The sequence below is a fragment of the Gekko japonicus genome, unplaced genomic scaffold, assembly GCF_001447785.1.
Source record: "Gekko japonicus isolate JY-2015 unplaced genomic scaffold, Gekko_japonicus_V1.1 scaffold226, whole genome shotgun sequence".
Lineage (NCBI taxonomy): Eukaryota > Metazoa > Chordata > Lepidosauria > Squamata > Gekkonidae > Gekko > Gekko japonicus.
The window spans coordinates 553,253-573,119 of NW_015169178.1; the positions used below are offsets into that span (position 1 = coordinate 553,253).

Sequence of the window (19,867 nt, forward strand, 5' to 3'; positions counted from 1 at the left end):
TCAGAACTTTATAACTGTAATGCTGTGCCGTTGATTCATGCACAACCTTGGAGTTGTGCGGAGTTGTTTTCTGTTGCCCCAGAAAGTCGGGCCAGAACTAGCGGGTTGAAATGAAATCAGAAGAGTTTCCGGCAAAACATGAGGAAGAACGTCCTGACCGAGCGGTTCCTCGGTGGAACAGGCTTCCTCGGGAGGTGGTGGGCTCTCCTTCGGTGGAGGTTTTTAAAAGCAGAGGCCAGATGGCCATCCGACAGGAATGCTGATTGTGTGGACTTAGGCAGAGCATGCGAGGGAGGGGTAGGAAGGGTGGTCTCAGCGCTTAGTTCTCGTGGCCCTTTCTTGCACGCCCAGGGAAATGCCGATCGCCATGTTGGGGTCAGGAAGCAAGTTTTCTCCAGGCCCATTTGGCCGGAGATCCTGGAGGGTTTTTTGCCATTTTCTGGAGGTGGAACAGGGGTCCCTGGGTGTGTGTGCGTGGGGGGGGGAGATATTTGTGAATTTCCTGCATTGTGCAGAGGGTTGGACTAGATGACCCTGGAGGTCCCTTCCAACTCTGCGATTCTAACCTGCCTGGCTTGGAACAGATATTTGACATTTAAATTTCTAGTATGTGTGGTTGTTATTGAGACCATCGAAGAAGGCCCTCTGGGACGAAACATGTTTGAACATAAGAACGTAAGAGAAGCCCATGTTGGATCAGGCCAATGGCCCATTCAGTCCGACACTCTGTAACACAGTGGCCAAAAGTCCCAGGTGCCATCAGGAGGTCCAGCAATGGGGCCAGGACACTAGGAGCCCTCCCACTGTTGCCCCCCCCCCACGCACCAAGAATACAGAGCATCCCTTGCCCCAGGCCGAGAGTTCCTATCTATACCTTGTGGCTAATAGCCACTGATGGACCTCTGCTCCATATGCTTATCCAATTCCCTTTTGAAGCCGTCCATGCTTGTAGCTGCCACCACCTCCTGTGGCAGTGAATTCCATGTGTTCATCACTCTTTGGGTGAAGAAGTACTTCCTTTTATCCGTCCTAACCCGACCGCTCAGCAATTTCATGGAGTGCCCACGAGTTCTTGTATGGTGAGAAAGGGAGAAAAGTACCTCTTTCTCTACCTGCTCTATCCCACGCATAATCTTACAAACCTCGATCATGTCACCCCTCAGCCGTCGGTTTTCCAAGCTAAAGAGCCCCCAGCGCTTCAACCTTTCTCTAGTGATAGCCGAGCAGCTCCACAGTTTCCTGGATGACACATTGGTACTGGGTCCATTCCAGTCCATCTTCTGCCCAGGCCGTGGGGTAGAGATGGTGTTGGTTGCCCTAACAGATCTCCGTAGGCAGTTGGATCGAGGCGGGTTGGTGCCTCTGTTGTTCCTTGATCTCACAGCAGCGTTCGACACGGTCGATTATGATCTTCTGACCCTCCGCCTTGCTGATGTGGGGATTCGTGGGGTGGCCTTGCCACGGCTTCTGGAGCTGGCAGCTTTACCCCCACGCCCCCACCAGTGGCCACGAAGGATCTGGCAGTCTTATTGTTTAAATACTTTCCTTTTGCAGTAAAGGAGCAGAACAGCATAAAAAGTTAAGGAAATTCAACATCATCTTCAGGGCAAATACCAGTTTCCGTCTCCCATTGTGCCCTTGGTTGTTGCTGTGTTCACTCTCAATGCTCCCCCTAAGCTGTGGAGTCCTGTGAGCAAAAATTCTACTTTGTGAGCGACTGGCATCAAAGCTGTGAGTGAGCCATTTGGCTCCTGCGTAAATTAATCTGCTCTGGAGCCATTCTTCCTGAGTGAAGAAAAAAGGTGTGAGCCGGAGGCTAAAAAAACTGGGAGCTAGCTCACACTAACTCAGCTTAGAAGGAACACTGTTCATCCATGTGTCAACCAAAAGTGAAGGGCTACGCTATTCTGTTACATGCGTTGCTCCCTCTCTGACGTTAGGCGTGACATGATCCAGGTTTATAAGATTGTGCGTGGGATAGAGCAGGTAGAGAAAGAAGTACTTTCCTCCCTTTCTACCATACAAGAACTCATGGGCACTCCATGAAATTGCTGAACAGTCGGGTTAGAACGGATAAAAGGAAGTCCTTCTTCACCCAAAGAGTGATTCACACGTGGAATTCACTGCCACAGGCGGTGGTGGTGGCTACAAGCATGGATGGCTTCAAGAGGGAATTGGATCAACATATGGAGCAGAGGTCCATCAGTGGCTATTAGCCACAAGGTGTAGATAGGAACTCTCGGTCTGGGACAATGGATGCTCTGTGTTCTTGGTGCTTGGGGGGGGGCAGCAGTGGGAGGGCTTCTAGTGTCCTGGCCCCACTGCTGGACCTCCTGAGGGCACCTGGTGTTTTTGGCCACTGTGTGATACAAAGTGTTGGTCTGGATGGGCCACTGGCCTGATCCAACATTGGCTTCTCTTATGTTCTTATGTTCACAAATGAATTTAATAAGTCAATAAATAATAAATATCCGACTGTACCCAAACGTCCATGACAGCTGACACACAGAACCAATTTAAAAAACACACGAACAAACTATGACAACGCGGCTGTTGCTGAAATCAGTACCTAGACGCTAGCAAGCCAGTCGCAGGCCGATGCTGAGGGGCCAACACGGAAAAGGCCCGGGGATGTGCTGAAATCGACAGGAAAGTGTCCGCTGAGGGGAGCAAGGGATGGGCCTTTGGCGTGATCCAGCATTGGCTTCTCCTATGTTCTTATGAGAAATGAAGGAAATGGAACATCATCGAGTTCAGGGCACATACCAGTTTCCCCTTCTGCCCTTGGCCATTGCTGTGTTCACCGTGCGTGTCCATGCGTCAACCAAAAGTGAAGAGCTATGCTATTCCGTTCCATTTGCTGCTGTATGTTGTGTGGATGTAATGGCATACCCACTAGTACCAACGCTCCCTCTAAGCTGTGGAGTCTTGTGAGCAAGAATTCTACTTTGTGAGCTAATGGCATTACCGGTGTGAGTGAGCGATTTGGCTACTGCATAAATTAGTTTGCTCTGGAGCCCTCCTTCCTGAGCCAAGGCAAAAATGTGTGAGCCAGAGGCTAAAAAACTGTGACCTAGCTCACGCTAACTCAGCTTAGTGGGAGCACTGCCCACTACCTCTCTGTTTTTATCTACATTCTATGTGTGTTTTTAATCTGTGACTACTGTGCACTTTGTGATAAACAGATGTGTTTTGTTGTCTGTTTTAGCTGGTCAGCCTTCTGGGTTCCTAACTTAGAATCATAGAATCATAGAGTTGGAAGGTAACTCCAGGGTCATCTAGTCCAACCCCTTGCACAATGCGCATTTAATGTGTCCCTCATTGATGCCACGAATATTTGAACAAAGAAGTCCTGAATTTATATTTTGTTGTTGTTCAGTTGCACAGTCGAGTCCGACTCTTCGCGACCCCATGGACCAGATCACGCCAGGCCTTCCGGTCTTCCGCCGTCCTCTGAAGTTGGCTCAACTTCATGTTCGTTGCATCTATGATACTGTCTAACCATCTCATCCTTTGCCGTCCCCGTCTTCTTTGACCTTCAATCTTTCCCAGCAGCAGGGTCTTCTCCAGTGAGGGCTCCCTTCTCATTGGGTGGCCAAAGTATTTGAGCTTCAGTACAATTCAGTGCTGGTGCTGGAGAAGACTCCTGAGAGTCCCTTGGACTGCAAGAAGACCAAATCAGTCAATCCTAAAAGAAATCAACCCTGACTGTTCCCTGGAAGGCCAGATAATGAAACTGAAGCTCAAATACTTTGGCCACCAAATGAGAAGGGAGCACTCACTGGAGAAGACCCTGATGCTGGGAAAGACTGAAGGTCAAAGAAGACGGGGACGGCAAAGGATGAGATGGTTGGACAGTGTCATCGACGCAACGAACATGACATGGAGCCAACTTCAGAGGACGGCGGAAGACAGGAGGGCCTGGCGGGATCTGGTCCATGGGGTCGCGAAGAGTCGGACTTGACTGTGCAACTGAACAACAACAAGAATTCAGTATCTCTAGGTTAAGAGCCCTGAACCAGTAAAACAGGACCAGCGATTCAATACCTCTAGGCTGATAACCTTCAACCACATCGAAACAGGACCAGACGTGTTTCAACCTCCAGGGCCTTCCTCAGTGGTCAAATTATTGTGTACACGGGCACGGTGACATATAAACATGGGTTAGCGCCAGGGCAGGTTGATCGAACTTGGGACCGTCTCTCTGCCAATATGCTGCGGAGGTCTTTCACGTCAGCCACTGCCTGGTCCTTTTACCTGGAGATGTCGGGGATTGACATGCCAAGGAGGTGCGCTACCGCTGAGTCACAGCCCCTCCCCTGTTGGAAACCCCTGTAATTTTCTCTCGGCCAGACTATGGTTACCCAGCTTTGTTGGTTCTTAGGGTTGGTTCCCCCCCCCCCCCTTCAGTCTTGGTTTAATGTGTCCCTCTCTGAAAGGGTGTGGCTCGGTTTGGGGAGTCAGAGTTTGCAGCCAGAACAGTGACTCCTGCACATGGCCCTGTGCTCATAGCAGAGAATATCCTTTTTTTCTCTCCCTGCGTTTTCCTCTCTGCCGGCGTCTCCCCCCTCACCTTTGCGCCTCCGCGTTCGGCTTGATGACTCAGCTTTCAATCTCGCCCTGGAACCCTGCCGCCTTTTCTCACTCTGCCATATATGGAGCGGCCGCAGATCCGCGCATGGTTGTTTTGCGTGGACGTGTGTGTGTCTTTTGGGTGCCGCTGGCTGCTATAGTTACTGGGGTAATGGGATATATGGAGCGGCCGCAGATCCGCGCATGGTTGTATTGCATGCACGTGGACGTGTGTGTGTCTTTTGGGTGCCGCTGGCTGCTATAGTTACTGGGGTAATGGGAGCCTTGGCGGTGTGTCATGCTTGCAAGAATGCGCGATGGGCGAGCGAGACTGGTGTTGCAGTTGCTGAGCCGGGGGAGGCAGCGGTGCGGTTTTATGGAAGTGCAGCCCGGGCGAGTTCATTCATTTGAAATGCGGTGTTGGAGGGGAGTTTTCCGGATGCCGCGGACCGCCAAAAAGACAAATCCAGTTGGGTGTAGACGAGATCAAGCCGGAACTCTCCCTAGAACATGAAATGACCCAACGGAGGTTGTTGTTGTACTTTGGTCACGTTATGAGAAGAAGAGGGGGGGGATTGGATTTATATCCCCACCCTTCCCCTCCCCGCAACAGACACCCTGTGAGCAGTGTTCCCTCTAAGCTATGGAGTCTTGTGAGCAAAAATTCTACTTTGTGAGCTAGTGGCATTAAAGCTGTGAGTGAGCGATTTGGCTACTGCATAAGTTAGTTTGCTCTGGAGCCATCCTTCCTGAGCTAAGACAGAAATGTGTGAGCCGGAGGCTAAAAAACTGTGAGCTAGTTCACACTAACTCAGCTTAGAGGGAACACTGCCTGTGAGGTCGGTGGGGCTGAGAGAGCTCTGACAGAAACTGCTCTTTTTCAAGGACAGCTGTGCCAGAACTGTGGCTTGCCCAAGGTCATCCAGCAGCTGCAAGTGGAGGAGTGGGGAATCACACCCGATTCTCCCAGATTAGAGTCCGCGCACTTAACCGCTACACCAAACTGAGTCACTGGATAAGACAATAATGCCAGGGAAAGTTGGAGGCAGCAGGAAAAGAGGGAAATCCTTCCTCCTTCAAAGAGTAATTCACATGTGGAATTCACTGCTGCAGGAAGTGGTGGCGGCTACAGGCACAGACAGCTTCAAGAGATTATTGGATCAAGAGCCAGCATGGTGTAGTGTTTAGGAGCGTGGACTCAAATCTGGGAGAACCGGGTTTGATTCCCCACTCCTCCACTTGCAGCTGCTGGTGTGACTTTGGGTCAGTCACAAGTTTTCCTCAGAGCTGTTCTCGCAAGGGCAGTTCTGGAGAGAGCTCTCTCAGCCCCACCTGCTTCACAGGGTGTCTGTTGTGGGGAGGGGAAGGGCAAGCCGCTCTGAGACTCGGTTGGGTAGTAAAGGGTGGGGTATGCGTCCAATCTCCTCTTCTTCTTCTTCAATATCTGAAGCAGAAGTCCATGAGAGGTCCAGTCTTGCTCAACAGCTGCAAAAATGCTGGGCTTTTGGTTTTCCCTGGCCTGACCCCTGAATGTAGTAGTAGGCGGGTCCTTTTTGGCATGCACCGCCAAGTGGCGCATGGGCGGGTGGGGAGGAGCATAGCAGCGTTGCATCGCCTTCGTGCCCCAAACAGCCTCTGGGTATCTCTGAAGTTGCTGGAGCAGCATGGTTATGTTGCAAAGGTGAAGAGAGATGAGTTTGATTAAGGCCCTGCTTGCCAGGTGGTTCTGGTGCGCCTCTGGTCATGCCGAAAAACTACATGCTGCTTTTTACCATTATTAAGCGCCGCCTCCCCACATTCTGCCTCCTGGCTACAATTGGCTATAGAGAAGGCTTTAGAGGGAGCCAGTTTGGTGTGGTGCTTAAGTGCGCGGGTTTGATTCCCCGCTCCACCACATGCAGCTGCTGGTGCGACCTTGGGTCAGTCACAAGTTCTCTCAGAGCTGTTCTCTTACAAACAGTCTTCAAAAGAGCTCTCTCAGCCCCCACCTACCTCACAGGGTGTCCGTTGTGGGGAGTGGGAAGGGAAAGGAGATTGTCAGCCGCTCTGAGACTCCTTCGGGTAGTGAAGGGCGGGGTATGAATCCAGTCTTCTTCTATTTTGCTTGCCCTGTCACATGTCGAACTCGTGACACTGATCACGTGTTCACTGTTGATCTTTCGGAGGCAGCTGAAGGTGGTTTTAGTTAGGGCTGCGTTTGGTTAAGTTGGCGGACAGTCCTGCGTTGTGATTTGGGATTTTTGCTTTTTGTGCGCTCTGTTCTATGTGCTGTATCTCTGCCGGGAGCGGCCCTGAGCTCCACGAGGAACAAAGGGGGCGCATCGTTATCTCAATCACTAAATAATAAAGAGCACGCCAGGCGGTTACAGCCGACTCCCGGCAGCCCCAGGAGTTTGGGCTTTCCCAGGCGAGAGAGGGGCAGAGGGTGGTTTGCGGTTGCCTTCCTCCGCTGAGTCTTCTTGGGTGGTCTCTGGCCCAAGTAAAAGGTAAAGGTTCCCTTGCTCAAAAGCCAGTCGAATCCGACTCTAGGGTTGCGGTGCTCATCTCCGTTTCAAAGCCGAAGACCCAGCGCTGTCCGAAGACGTTTCCGTGGTCATGTGGCCGGCATGCCTAAACACCAAGGCGCACAGAACGCTGTTCCCTTCCCACCTAAGTGGTACCTATTTATCTACTTGCAACTTCTTGCTTTCAAACTGCTAGGTTGGCAGGAGCTGGAACTAGAGATGGGAGCTCACTCCGTCATGCGGCACCCGGGTCTCGAACTGCTGAACTACCGACCATCCACAGCCTGCAGTTCAGCGTCTTAACCACTTGAGCCTCCGCAGCTTCCTGGCCCAAGTAGAGATGTAAAATTTCTGGAAATTTTGAAGCTCGGAAAACTTCCCATCCCCCCCCCAGATTAGAGTCTGCGCACTTAACTGGCTCTCTCCTACCTGGTAGTTTTAATAACACCGTTGAGCACTTTATTTTGATAACGTTTTTATGTGTCTTTATGTGTTTTACTGTTTTATATTGGCACATGGTGCCCTTTTTGTGAGCCGCCCTGAGCCCGTTCGCGGGGAGGGCGGGGTAGAAATATAATTAATTAATTAATAATTTAAAAAAATGTAAGATGCGGGGATTGAACCTGGGACCCTCTGCGTGCCAAGCAGATGCTCTGCCACTTAGCCACAGCCCCATCCCACCCTTGGTCTATCAGGGTCAGTACTGCTGACTCATACTGTCAGTCGGAGGTCTTTCCCATCACCTGCTACCTGCCTGGCCTTTTTAGCTGGAACCTTCTGCATGCCAAGGGGATTGAACCTGGGACCTTCCACATGCCAAGCAGAGGCTCTTCCACTGAGCCACAGCTCCTCTTTACAGCTCTCCGGGGTCTCAGGCTGAGGTCTTTCCCATCTCCTCCTACCTGGTGCTTTGAACTGGAGATGCCGGGGATTGAACCTGGGATCTCCTGCATGCCAAGCAGAGGCTCTACCACTGAGCCACAGCCCCTCTTTACAGCTCTCCAGGGTCTCAGGCGGAGGTCTTTCCCTTCACCTCTTGCCTGGTCCTTTGTAACTGGAGATGCCGGGGACTGAACCTGGGACCTTCCGCATGCCAAGTAGAGGCTCTGCCACCGAGCCTCGGCCCCTCCCCACGTTGCTTAAGGTGTGGCCACCGTTCTGGCATCCCCGTCTGTGTGCAGTTGGCGCTCAGTTACTTGCACGTGACACCCAGTTCGGAATCTGGTGGCTGCCTCAGAGCTGTGAGTTCAAGGTTCTCTTTTTGTCACTTTTAAAAACCATGCGACTGGTCCTCGTGGTTATGAAAATGCAGACTTTTACGCAAAGACTCGAGAAGCAACAGAGGTACCTAAGAGCTAAGTTGGCGGGAGTAGTTGGCACAGGATGGGAGGGTCTGTGGTTCAATGGAAGAGCTTGTTCCAGGTTCGGTCCCTGCCGTCTCCAGTTAAAAGATCTTGGAGAGCTGTAAAGAGGGACTGTGGCTCAGTGGCAGAGCCTCTGCTTGGCATGCAGGAGGTCCCAGGTTCAATCCCCGGCATCTCCAGTTAAAAGGACCAGGCAGGAGGTGATGGGAAAGACCTCTGCCTGAGACCCTGGAGAGCTGTAAAGAGGGGCTGTGGCTCAGTTGCAGAGCATCTGCTTGGCATGCAGGAGGTCCCAGGTTCAATCCCCGGTATCTCCAGTTAAAAGGACCAGGCAGGAGGTGATGGGAAAGACTTCCGCCTGAGACCCTGGAGGGCTGTAAAGAGGGGCCGTGGCTGAGTGGCAGAGCATCTGCTTGGCATGCAGAAGGTCCCAGGTTCAATCCCCGGCATCTCCAGTTGAAAGGACCAGGCAGGAGGTGATGGGAAAGACTTCCGCCTGAGACCCTGGAGAGCTGCTGCCTGTCTGAGTGGACAATACTGATGTTGACGGACCAAGAGTCTGGTCCAGTATGACGCAGCCTCACGTGTTCGTGCGACGGGGTCTCCCGTTGTGGCTGTCTTGTGTCCCTCTGCTCCTCTGCACAAGTTGCTGCCCGACTTTCAGGATTCAGACACACCCCATGGAAAATTGGAGTCTGCTTGCAAACGCCACGCACGCCCCAGAACAAAGCTACCTCTGCCAAAACTATCCGACGGAGGCTGCTTTGACTCTTCAAAAGCTCATACCCAGAGATATCTTCTGGGGCTCTCAAGGTGCTCCTGGATTCGAATGTGGCACTTCTTCTGCAAGACCGGTACGCCCGCCCTCCGAAACTGGCTGCCCAGAGAGCTCTGCTTTATGTTGGCAAGAGGGGATTAGAACAGTGGGGCGGGGCTGACTCCAGTTTGCCGCTGGTCCTTTTGTGTCAGTTTCTGGTTCTGCCGAGCGACTTGTTCTTGGAACCTTTCCACCCTGGCTTATGTAAGGTTAGGAGTTACTTTAAAGGGGTGTGTGTTCCTTTTGTGCAATCTTTCTAATATCACTTTTGCAACGTAGGGGGTTGGGACCCACCACTCTGTTCTTCTAACAGCCCCAGTTACCCCAGCGTAAGTTACCTTGCACCAGAGGAGTGCCACCTTCTCTGTGGAAGGGAAAGGAGATTGTAAACCTCTCTGAAACTCCTTTGGGTAGTGAAGGGCGGGGTATAAATCCAGTCTCCTACTCTTCTGAGCTGGAGATGCCGGGGATTGACCCTGGGACCTTCTGCATCCCAAGCAGATGCTCCACCACTGAGCCACAGCCCCTCTTTACAGCTCTCCAGGGTCTCAGGCAGAGGTCCTTCCCATCCCCTCCTGCCTGGTCCTTTTTAACTGGAGATGCCGGGGATTGACCCTGGGACCTTCTGCATCCCAAGCAGATGCTCCACCACTGAGCCACAGCCCCTCTTTACAGCTCTCCAGGGTCTCAGGCAGAGGTCCTTCCCATCCCCTCCTGCCTGGTCCTTTTTAACTGGAGATGCCGGGGATTGACCCTGGGACCTTCTGCATCCCAAGCAGATGCTCCACCACTGAGCCACAGCCCCTCTTTACAGCTCTCCAGGGTCTCAGGCAGAGGTCCTTCCCATCCCCTCCTGCCTGGTCCTTTTTAACTGGAGATGCCGGGGATTGACCCTGGGACCTTCTGCATCCCAAGCAGATGCTCCACCACTGAGCCACAGCCCCTCTTTACAGCTCTCCAGGGTCTCAGGCAGAGGTCCTTCCCATCCCCTCCTGCCTGGTCCTTTTTAACTGGAGATGCCGGGGATTGAACCTGGGACCTTCAGCATGCCAAGCAGAGGCTCTGCCACTGAGCCACGGCCCCTCCCCAGTCAAGAGGAGGCGTGCGCTCAGAAAAGGTGTGCGCTCGTTCTGTTTACATGAAGGCCATTAAAGGATTAGGAGTGATGCCACTTCTAATTCTTCCTCATTTGCTGACGCCTTCCCAAAGCCTGCGTCGTTCTTAATCCCCTCATCCTCATAGTGAGGAAGCCCTATCAGATCTCTGCCTTCCTGTTTCTCCTTCCTGGCCCTTTCTTGCACGCCCAGGGAAATGCTGATCATCGCCAATCTGAGGTGAGGAAGCAGTTTTTCTCCAGGGCCGTTTGACCAGGGATCCTGGGGTTTGGTTTTCTTTGCCATCTTCTGGGCATAGAACAGCTGTCACTGGTGGTGCAGTGGAGGAGGTATTTGTGAATTTCCTGCATTTATGGGGTTGGACTAGATGACCCTCGAGGTCCCTTCCAACTCTATGATTCTGTGGCACTTCACTTCCTCTCCCTTCCCTTTTGTGCCTTTGCCCCATGGGTCCATGTAATGATTCCATGTTTTGGTGTGTGTGTGTCTTTAAATGTTGAGTTTGACTGCAGTAATGTAAGGAGAGCGATAGGGGAGATGAGTGTGATTTGATTGGTTGATGACTGAGAGTGTGGGAGGAGGGGTATCTGAAAGGATTCTATGTCTTTGAGGAGAGACAAGTATGGAAGAGTTTTGAAGAGAGTCTGTGTGACTCCGAGAGTTATGAAGGATTCTGTGTGTGAAGTCTGAAGAGACAGCTTAGTCTGTGTGAATATGGAACTCCGAGTCTAATTCTGTGTAAATAAGACCTACAGTTTAGTCTGCGTGACTAAGAGAGTTGATTCTATTCAGTGAATAGAACAAAGAGACTAGCCTGTGTGGCTATATAAATATGAGCGAATAAGCCTTGCAGAGTGGAGTTTGGCGTTGTTGACAGCTATATTTACAAGTTCCTTTTGTCAGCAGCTGTTCAAAATAAACAGAAACTTATTTTGTTATTTATTAAATAAATCAATTTTTGTTTAAACTTATCCCAGAAACCAGTACAGTAGTTCCTCAGGGCCACATAGTCCTTTGAAGTGCCTAGACCCTAGGTCATACTACCAAAAGAGAGAGATTTGGAATTTTTAATTCCTGGTGGCAGCAGAAAACTACCAAGTTTATGTACTCAGAGAGTGTTTAAAGGTAAAACTGTCTCCCCAATAAGCAAGGACGCCACAGTCCAGATGTATAAATGCCTTTAGCTGCAAATGGATGCAGGAAACTGCCTTACTATCGTCTCAGACTGGCATGGGGCCCTCCAAGGTCTCAGGCTGAGGTCTTTCCCATTGCCTGCTGCAAGTGGAGACGCCAGGGATTGAACCTGGGACCTTCTGCATGCCGAGCAGAGGCTCTGCCACTGAGCCACAACCTCCACCCACAGGCCAGTGACCTACCTGATTCCATAAGATGCTGCATGCATCGATGACAATCTGTCAGCAACGCAGTCAGGAGCAATTCGCAACAGCCGCTTTTTTTTCTTTCTTTCTGCATCTTTAGGACAGTGTGAAAATATTACGGCTGACGCTGCAGAATGACCTCCCCGGCGAGAGGCGGGACCCAGTGAAGCAGAAGGTGAGTAGACGCCCCCGTGTGCCGAAACCCAAAAGTCCGGCTTGTCGGAACCGCCTGGGTGGAGGGGGCTCCGTCTGGCTTGGGGAGAGCTGAGGCGTTCCTTGGTCGATCTCAGGGGTCCACAGCGTGGTTCTCGTGGGTGCCGTGGGGCCAACCGACTCCTTTCCTGGTGCCATGTAGGGTTTTTGCCCAGCAAGGCATCTGATTGTGCAGATTTTTTAAAAAATGTTGCTTCGGCGGCTGCAGTTGCCACGCCGCGAGACTCTTCACTGTGTCTCTGAAGTAATCTGTGGCGGCCATTTTGCAGCTGGCTCCCCTCCTATGAATAAAATGAATTTCAGTGGGGATAAATGTAAAGTTCTGCATGTAGGTCGGAAAAATCAAATGCGTAAATTATCGGATGGGGGAGACCTGTCTTGGCAGGAGGGTGTAGGGGTCTTAGTAGACCATTCACTGAACACGAAGCGACAGTGTGATGTGGTTGCGAAAAAGGCAAATGCGATTTTGGGCTGTATCAGCAGAAGTAGAGTGTCCAGATCACACGAAGTGAGGGTATCGCTCCACTCTGCTCTGGGTAGACCCCACCTATCGTATTTGGGCACCGCAATTTAGGAAGGATATATAGACAAGCTAGAACGTGTCCAGAGGAGGGCAACGAAGATGGTGAGGGGTCTGGAGCAATGCTCCCTCTAAGCTGTGGAGTCTTGTGAGCAAAAATTCTGCTTTGTGAGCTACTGGCATTAAACTTGTGAGCGAGCAATTTGGCTACTGCACAAATTAGTTTGCTTCGGAGCCATCCTTCCTGAGCTAAGGCAAAAATGTGTGAGCCAGAGGCTAAAAAACTGTGAGCTAGCTCACACTAACTCAGCTTAGAGGGAACACTGGTCTAGAGACCAAGTCCTTTGAGGAAAGGCTGAAGGAGCTGGGTGTGCTCAGCCCGGAGAGGAGACGACTGAGAGGGGATACGATCACCATCTTCAAGTACTTGAAGGGCTGTCCTATAGAGGCTGCTGCAGAGTTGTTTTCTGTTGCTCCAGAAGGTCGGACCAGAACCAACAGGTTTAAATTAAATCCCCACTGGTGGACCTCCTGATGGCACTGGTATTTCTGGCCACTGTGTGACACAGAGTTTTGGCCTGGATGGGCCTTTGGCCTGATCCAACATTGGGGTCTCTTATGTTGTTATGTTCTCTTATGTTAAAAGAGTATTCAGCTAAACATTCAGAAGAATTAGAGCGGTTCCTTGGGAACAGGCTTCCTCGGAGGTGGTGGGCTCTCCTTCTTTGGAGGTTTTCAAACAGAGGCTAAATGGCCATCTGACAGCAATACTCATCCTGTGAACTCTGGCAGATCGCGAGAGGGAGGGCAGGAAGGGTCGCCTCAGCGCTTAGTATTCCCAGTAGTCATGTGTGGCTGCGAGAGTTGGACCATAAGGAAGGCCGAGCGCTGAAGAATAGATTCTTTTGAACTATGGTGCTGGAGAAGACTCTTGAGAGTCCCTTGGACTGCAAGGAGATCAAATCAGTCAATCCTAAAAGAAACCAACCCTGACTGTTCCCTGGAAGGCCAGATAATGAAACTGAAGCTCAAAGACTTTGGCCACCAAATGAGAAGGGAGAACTCACTGGAGAAGACCCTGAAGCTGGGAAAGACTGAAGGTCAATGACGACGGGGACGGCAAAGGATGAGATGGTTAGACAGTGTCATAGATGCAACGAACATGAAATTGAGCAAACTTCAGAGGACGGCGGAAGACCGGAAGGCCTGGCGTGATCTGGTCCATGGGGTCGCGGAGAGTCGGACTCGGCTGTGCGACTGAACAACAAAAGGCACGGAACGGGTCACTGGGGGTGTGGGGAGGAGGTACTTGTGAATCTCCTGCCGTGCAGGGGGTTGGACTAGATGACCCTGGAGGTCCCTTCCAACTCTGATTCTGTGGCAGCCATTTTGTGGTGGCCATTTTGTGCCTAGGCCCTCCATGCTGTGTTTCGATTTCCAAGGCGCCCACGGGCTCAGACGGGTTGGGGACCTCCGCTCTACTGTCTAACTTGCCCCCCACCCTCCACTTTTTAATAATCTCTGTGTACGGGTGTCGTCGTGGTCTCGAAAGAGTCCCGTTCCGTGTTTCCTAAAAATCAAATTGTTTGCCTGGCCCCTGCTTGCGTGCGAGAGAGAGCCCGATATCCACCGCCCTCCTTCTGGTCTCTCTCTTTACAGCCGGTGGGAAGGGCCTTTGCAATGGTGGCCAACCGGCCCGCGGGCAGCCACGCCTTGGCTTCGGAGTGCGTCAAGTCCAGCGAGGGGGACGAAGAGATCATCAAGGTGAGCCCTTTGCCGTGGCGAAGCGTCTGTGGCTTTCTAGCGCCCTTGTGGGAGGACCCGGGGACCTCTCGGGACGCCTTTCTTGTGAGGGGAAGGCCGCGGCCATCTTGAGAAAAGATGGCGGGCGTGTGGGGGGTGTGGGGAGCCATTTTTATAAAATGATGGAGGAAGAAGAGGAGGAGGAGATTGGATGGATACCCCGCCTTTCACTACCCAAAGGAGTCTCAGAGCGGCTTACAATCTCCTTTCCCTTCCCTTCCCCACAAGACACCTTGTGAGGCAGGGGGCCGAGAGAGCCCTTTCGAGTACTGCCCTTGAGAGAACAGCTCTGAGAGAACTTGTGACTGACCCAAGAAGAAAAGAAGAGATTGGATTCATACCCCGCACTTCACTACCTGAAGGAGTCTCAGAGCGGCTGACAGACTCCTTTCCCTTCCCTTCCCCACAAGACACCTTGTGAGGCAGGGGGCCGAGAGAGCCCTTTCGAGTACTGCCCTTGAGAGAACAGCTCTGAGAGAACTTGTGACTGACCCAAGAAGAAAAGAAGAGATTGGATTCATACCCCGCACTTCACTACCTGAAGGAGTCTCAGAGCGGCTGACAGACTCCTTTCCCTTCCCTTCCCCACAAGACACCTTGTGAGGCAGGGGGCCGAGAGAGCCCTTTCGAGTACTGCCCTTGAGAGAACAGCTCTGAGAGAACTTGTGACTGACCCAAGAAGAAAAGAAGAGATTGGATTCATACCCCGCACTTCACTACCTGAAGGAGTCTCAGAGCGGCTGACAGACTCCTTTCCCTTCCCTTCCCCACAAGACACCTTGTGAGGCAGGGGGCCGAGAGAGCCCTTTCGAGTACTGCCCTTGAGAGAACAGCTCTGAGAGAACTTGTGACTGACCCAAGAAGAAAAGAAGAGATTGGATTCATACCCCGCACTTCACTACCTGAAGGAGTCTCAGAGCGGCTGACAGACTCCTTTCCCTTCCCTTCCCCACAAGACACCTTGTGAGGCAGGGGGCCGAGAGAGCCCTTTCGAGTACTGCCCTTGAGAGAACAGCTCTGAGAGAACTTGTGACTGACCCAAGATCGCACTAGCAGCTGCATTTGGTGGAGGAGTGGGGAATCAAACCCGGTTCTCCCAGATTAGACTCCGCGCTCCTAACCTCTACACCAAACTGGTGTAGTGAGTTGCAGGACTTTTTCTCCCTGAAGTACTAGAAACACGGAGGCTCATGACAAAGCTGACGGGCAGTAAATTCGGAATGGACAATCTTTATTTATGGAGCGAGAGCTAGTGTGGGGTGGAGGTTAGAGTGCCGAGCTAGTATCTCGGAGATCCAGGTTCGAATCCCCACTCTGGTATGGAGCTTGCCGGGTGACCTTGGGCCAGTCACATGCTCTCGGCCTACCCTACCTCACTGGGTTGTTGTGAGGATAAAATGGAGAAGAAGATTCTCACATCCTCAGCCCAGCCTACCTCACTGGGTTGTTGTGATGATAAAATTGGGGAGAGGGTAACCATGAGCCACTGTGGGTCCCTGTAGGGGAAAAAGATGGAGTAGAAAAGTAATAAAATACAGAAATATTTGGGGAAAAAGTATGCGCTGCTTCTCCAGAGACCTGCTTTCAATTAAAACGAGCAGATCAGACCATTAATGTGAATTCATTTTTTAAAAAGAAGCCATTAGGAACGAGCTTGAAACCATTTCAAACCACCCAGGGCGTAAAAATAGTATAAAACACGCAACGAGTAGCCCAAAAAATCTCCATAAATCACTCCTCGGGCTAAAGGCAGACTGTAAAATACCCATTAAAAGCCGGAGAGGCTGTTTTGACTCGATGCCCAAAGGAAAGTAAGGAGCGGACCGAAGAAAAGCATTTCATTTGAAGAGGGAATCGATTGCCGGATTTGGTGCTACAGGATGTAGCGACGACCATCAACTCGGACTGCTTTAAAAGGGGGTTAGACAAGTTCAAGGAGGATAAGACACAGCAACACATGAAGCCGCCTTAAACTGTATCTGACCCTGGGTCCACCAAAGTCAGTATTGTCTACTCAGACTGGCAGCTGCTCTTCCGAGTCTCGGTCAGAGGTCTTTCCCATCACCTGCTGGCTGGTCCTTTCCACTGGAGATGCCGGGGATTGAACCTGGGACCTTCTGCATGCCGAGCAGATGCTCTTCCACTGAGTCACGGCCCCTCACCAAAATATAAAGCTGCTGTATACTGAATCAGACTGTTAGGCCATTGAGGTCAGTATTGCCTACACAGGCTGGCAGCCGCTGTCCCGAGTCTCAGGCAGAGGGCTTTCCCATCACCTGCTGCCTGGTCCTTTTTAAGAGAGCCAGTCTGGGGTAGTGGTTAAGTGCGCGGACTCTTATCTGGGAGAACGGGGTTTGATTCCCCACTCCTCCACTCGCAGCTGCTGGATGACCTTGGGCAAGTCGTAGTTCTGATAAGAGCTGTTCCTGAAAAAGGGCAGTTTCTGTCAAGAGCTCTCTGAGCCCCACCTACCTCCCAGGGTGTCTGTTGTGGGGAGGGGAGGGGAAAGGAGTTTGTAAGCCGCTCTGAGACACCTTTGGGTAGTGAAGGGCGGGGTATACATCCAATCTCTTCTTTTTCTTCTTCTTCTTAACTGGAAATGCCGAGGATTGAACCTGGGACCTTCTGCGTACAAAACAGATGCTCTGCCACTAAGCCACGGCCCCCTCCCATGAACAGCTGCCAGTTACAGTGGCTAAATGGAGCCTCCATGTTCAGAGGCAGTGCACCTGCCAGTTACAGTGGCTAAATGGAACCTCCATGTTTAGATGCAGTGCACCCTCATTACCAACTGTAGAATGGGGTGACTTTAGCCCTTGCACCCAGCATGGAGGCCATCTGGAGACCTCTGATTGGCCACTGTGCAAACGGGGTTGGGTCTCTTGTTTGTCTCTTGGGGTCGGTGCTCTCACTGCCGGAAGGGAGCGGTTTTCTTACAGGTGTTGTGGTCTTCTTCCCCTTCCGTGGTTCAGGTGTATCTAAAGGCCCGAGCAGAGGACAAGGTGAAGCACGAGAAGAGCTCCCACCTGCTGAAAAGCGACAGTTGTCCAAGTCAAGAGGTACGTGGCGGTTTTTCCACAACGGGTATCTTGTGGAGCCTCCGGATACCTTTAGAATCCAGCCACAGCGTCCACTACAGTCACAAAATGGCTGCCACAGGAGGCGGGGCCAATCACAAATTGGCTGCCACGGCAGGCGGCACCAGTCACAAAATGGCCGTTGGAGGAGGACCAGAAAAATATCAGCAAATGAGGTTATACTTCATTCTAACAGTAGCAAAGAGCAAGAGGCCAGTTGCGCCTTAGCGACGAACAAAATACGTGGCAGCCTTTAAGTCTTTGTCCTTAAGGTGCTACTGGACTCTCGCTCTTTTCTACTGCTACAGACAGACTGAAATGGCTACCCAGGCCCGTGGCTGCGGTAGGGCTTTTGGAGCGCCGCCCCCTTTCTTAAAGGCACAGCCCCACAAGAATTTCTATTGTAAATGCTCTTTTCAATCATTTTAAAATGTTTTTTAAAGGCGTGCGCTTCTTTAAGCAGAGTGGGGAGCTGTAGTTGGCTGATTCCCGCACTGAGCAAGGGGGTTGGAGTAGGTGACCTCTAGGATGCCTTCTAACTGTGTCAAGAAACTAGTCTCTTTAGAGAGAGTTTTTGTGCCTGTTACCTTTCTTGACTCTAGAAGTCATCACACACACACACACACACACCCCCCGTGCCAGCTTGTTCTCAGAATTGTTGCTCAGGCTGGCAGACGTGATTAACTTGCAGCAGCTGAGAACTGTTGTCCAAAGTGGCGGACAGCTTGCAATTTAGAGACCTATCCCGGCAGCAGCTTTCCGTTGGCTTAAATGGCTTTTCTTCCTGCACTGAGAACTTCCGCCCCACCAGGGAAAAAAATTGCCCCGCGAACCGCAAAATCCTGGCTACGGGACTGTGGCTACCCATCTGAATTCCAACAGTACGAATTTGACATTTCAGGCAGAGGCTCTGTTTGACGGGACGCCTTTTAATCTGCGCGGCCAATCAGAAGCCCTGTTGGACAAATGCCCCGCCTGACCCCTCCCAGGTTCTAAGAGCACTTGGCGTGTGCCGGGAAATGGGCGCCATGTTAGGGACCCCAAGCAAAAGGATCCAATGGTGCCCGCGGGCATCGTGTTGGGGAACAACCGACTAAGGGGTACACTTGTCAGTCGGTCGCTGCAAAGAAAACCAAAAACCTAGTGGCCCTTTCAAATTGTTAGTTTTCAGGGTGCTGCTGGATCTTTGTTGTGCTGTGCAGGCATGCAACAGGGACAGAACGATCCCAAAGCGATTTTCTTGTCCAGCGTCAGCGCAGCCGGTGTCCAGCCCTGCCGGCGTCAGAAGGCGTGCTCGCTAGCCGCGTGGGCCGTGTCTGAAATCTCAGGAGCCGGGGTGATGGCTGGATGTGATATCCCCGTGCTCATGGGTGGCGCCTCCGCGCCCTGCAAGCCTCCGTGTGGTGGCCTGCAGAAGAGAGCATGCGCCATCGGAGCGATGTGCGCATCTGGGGCGTGCGATTCGTTTTTAATTGCCGAACAGACTTCGCAAGCGGCGACTCGGAGCTTAGCAGCCTCCCCGAACCGGGCTGCTGAATTCTCGCTCTCTCGTTCCGAATAAACGTGTCGCTGCTTGCCGCAAATGTTTACCGGCCCACATGTGCCTTGTCTAGAATCTTGGGGGCTAGAAGGGAACGCAAGAAGATCCGTTGGGGGGGGGGTTGTACGCTTTTGATCGAGTGGCCCTGGGTGCTCGCCTGGAGGCATACACGACTCGCCAGAGGCGACCGGGTGAATGGTGTTCAGCATGCCTGCCGCAGCGCTCCACCGACGTTCCGACCGTCGGGAAAGCCGAGCTGAGTTGCAGAAGCCGTCTGCCATGCTTGAGGGGCTCTGTGTTCAGGCTTGCTTGCAATACCTCTGCCCGCCCCCCCCGGGGCTTACCGTGGCATCTCTCTGACTCAGCCTCTCTCCAAAGCGGCCACATTCAAGTAGCTAATTGTTTTGGCTGGCTGGGAGAAATCGGTAGGGAATCGTCCCCACTCTCTGTGGCTTCCCCCTGCCCCGCCCTTGCCGGGCTGGTGCCACGCCTGGCGACGCTGCCAGAGCCTCGCCTCCCCCCCCCCCCCCCCCCCCGAGGCAGCTCTCCCTGCCAGGCTGCTGATGTTCCCAAGAGCCGTGGGAGCCGGGCACTTGACGCTCGGCTCTTCCAACAAGGGGGAGTGCTGCCAAAGAGGGCGGGCAAGCAGCACGGGATGGCAGAGAGCGAGCAGAGGGAAACGATGCCGGATCAACGCAGCCGAGACGAGTAGGGGGCTGGAGCCCCTTCTAGAGATGTAAAATTTCCGGAAATTTTGAAGCTCAGGAAAAAACCCGTTTTTTTCCCCGGAAAAAAAACCAGAAATTTTGGGAAAAATTGAAAAAAAAAATGCTACATTAGTACTTCTTTTTTCTTTTTCAGATTGAAAGTCATTCTGTTACTTTAGGAACATAAAATATGACTATGGACATTTTTACTTGTCATGAAATTATCACAACTAGCATATTAAAAATATAGTGTATC

At 52.0% G+C, this 19,867-nt stretch overlaps 1 protein-coding gene across 1 annotated transcript in view; it reads left to right on the top strand.

Annotated features, from left to right (window-relative positions):
- The window catches only part of TUFT1 (tuftelin 1), a 67,253-nt gene that overhangs the window by 23,214 nt on the left and 24,172 nt on the right, over positions 1 to 19,867 (top strand). The window contains 3 exon segments of the mRNA XM_015416048.1: positions 11,852 to 11,926; positions 14,144 to 14,248; positions 17,260 to 17,346. Coding sequence (XP_015271534.1) covers positions 11,852 to 11,926; positions 14,144 to 14,248; positions 17,260 to 17,346 — 267 coding nt within the window.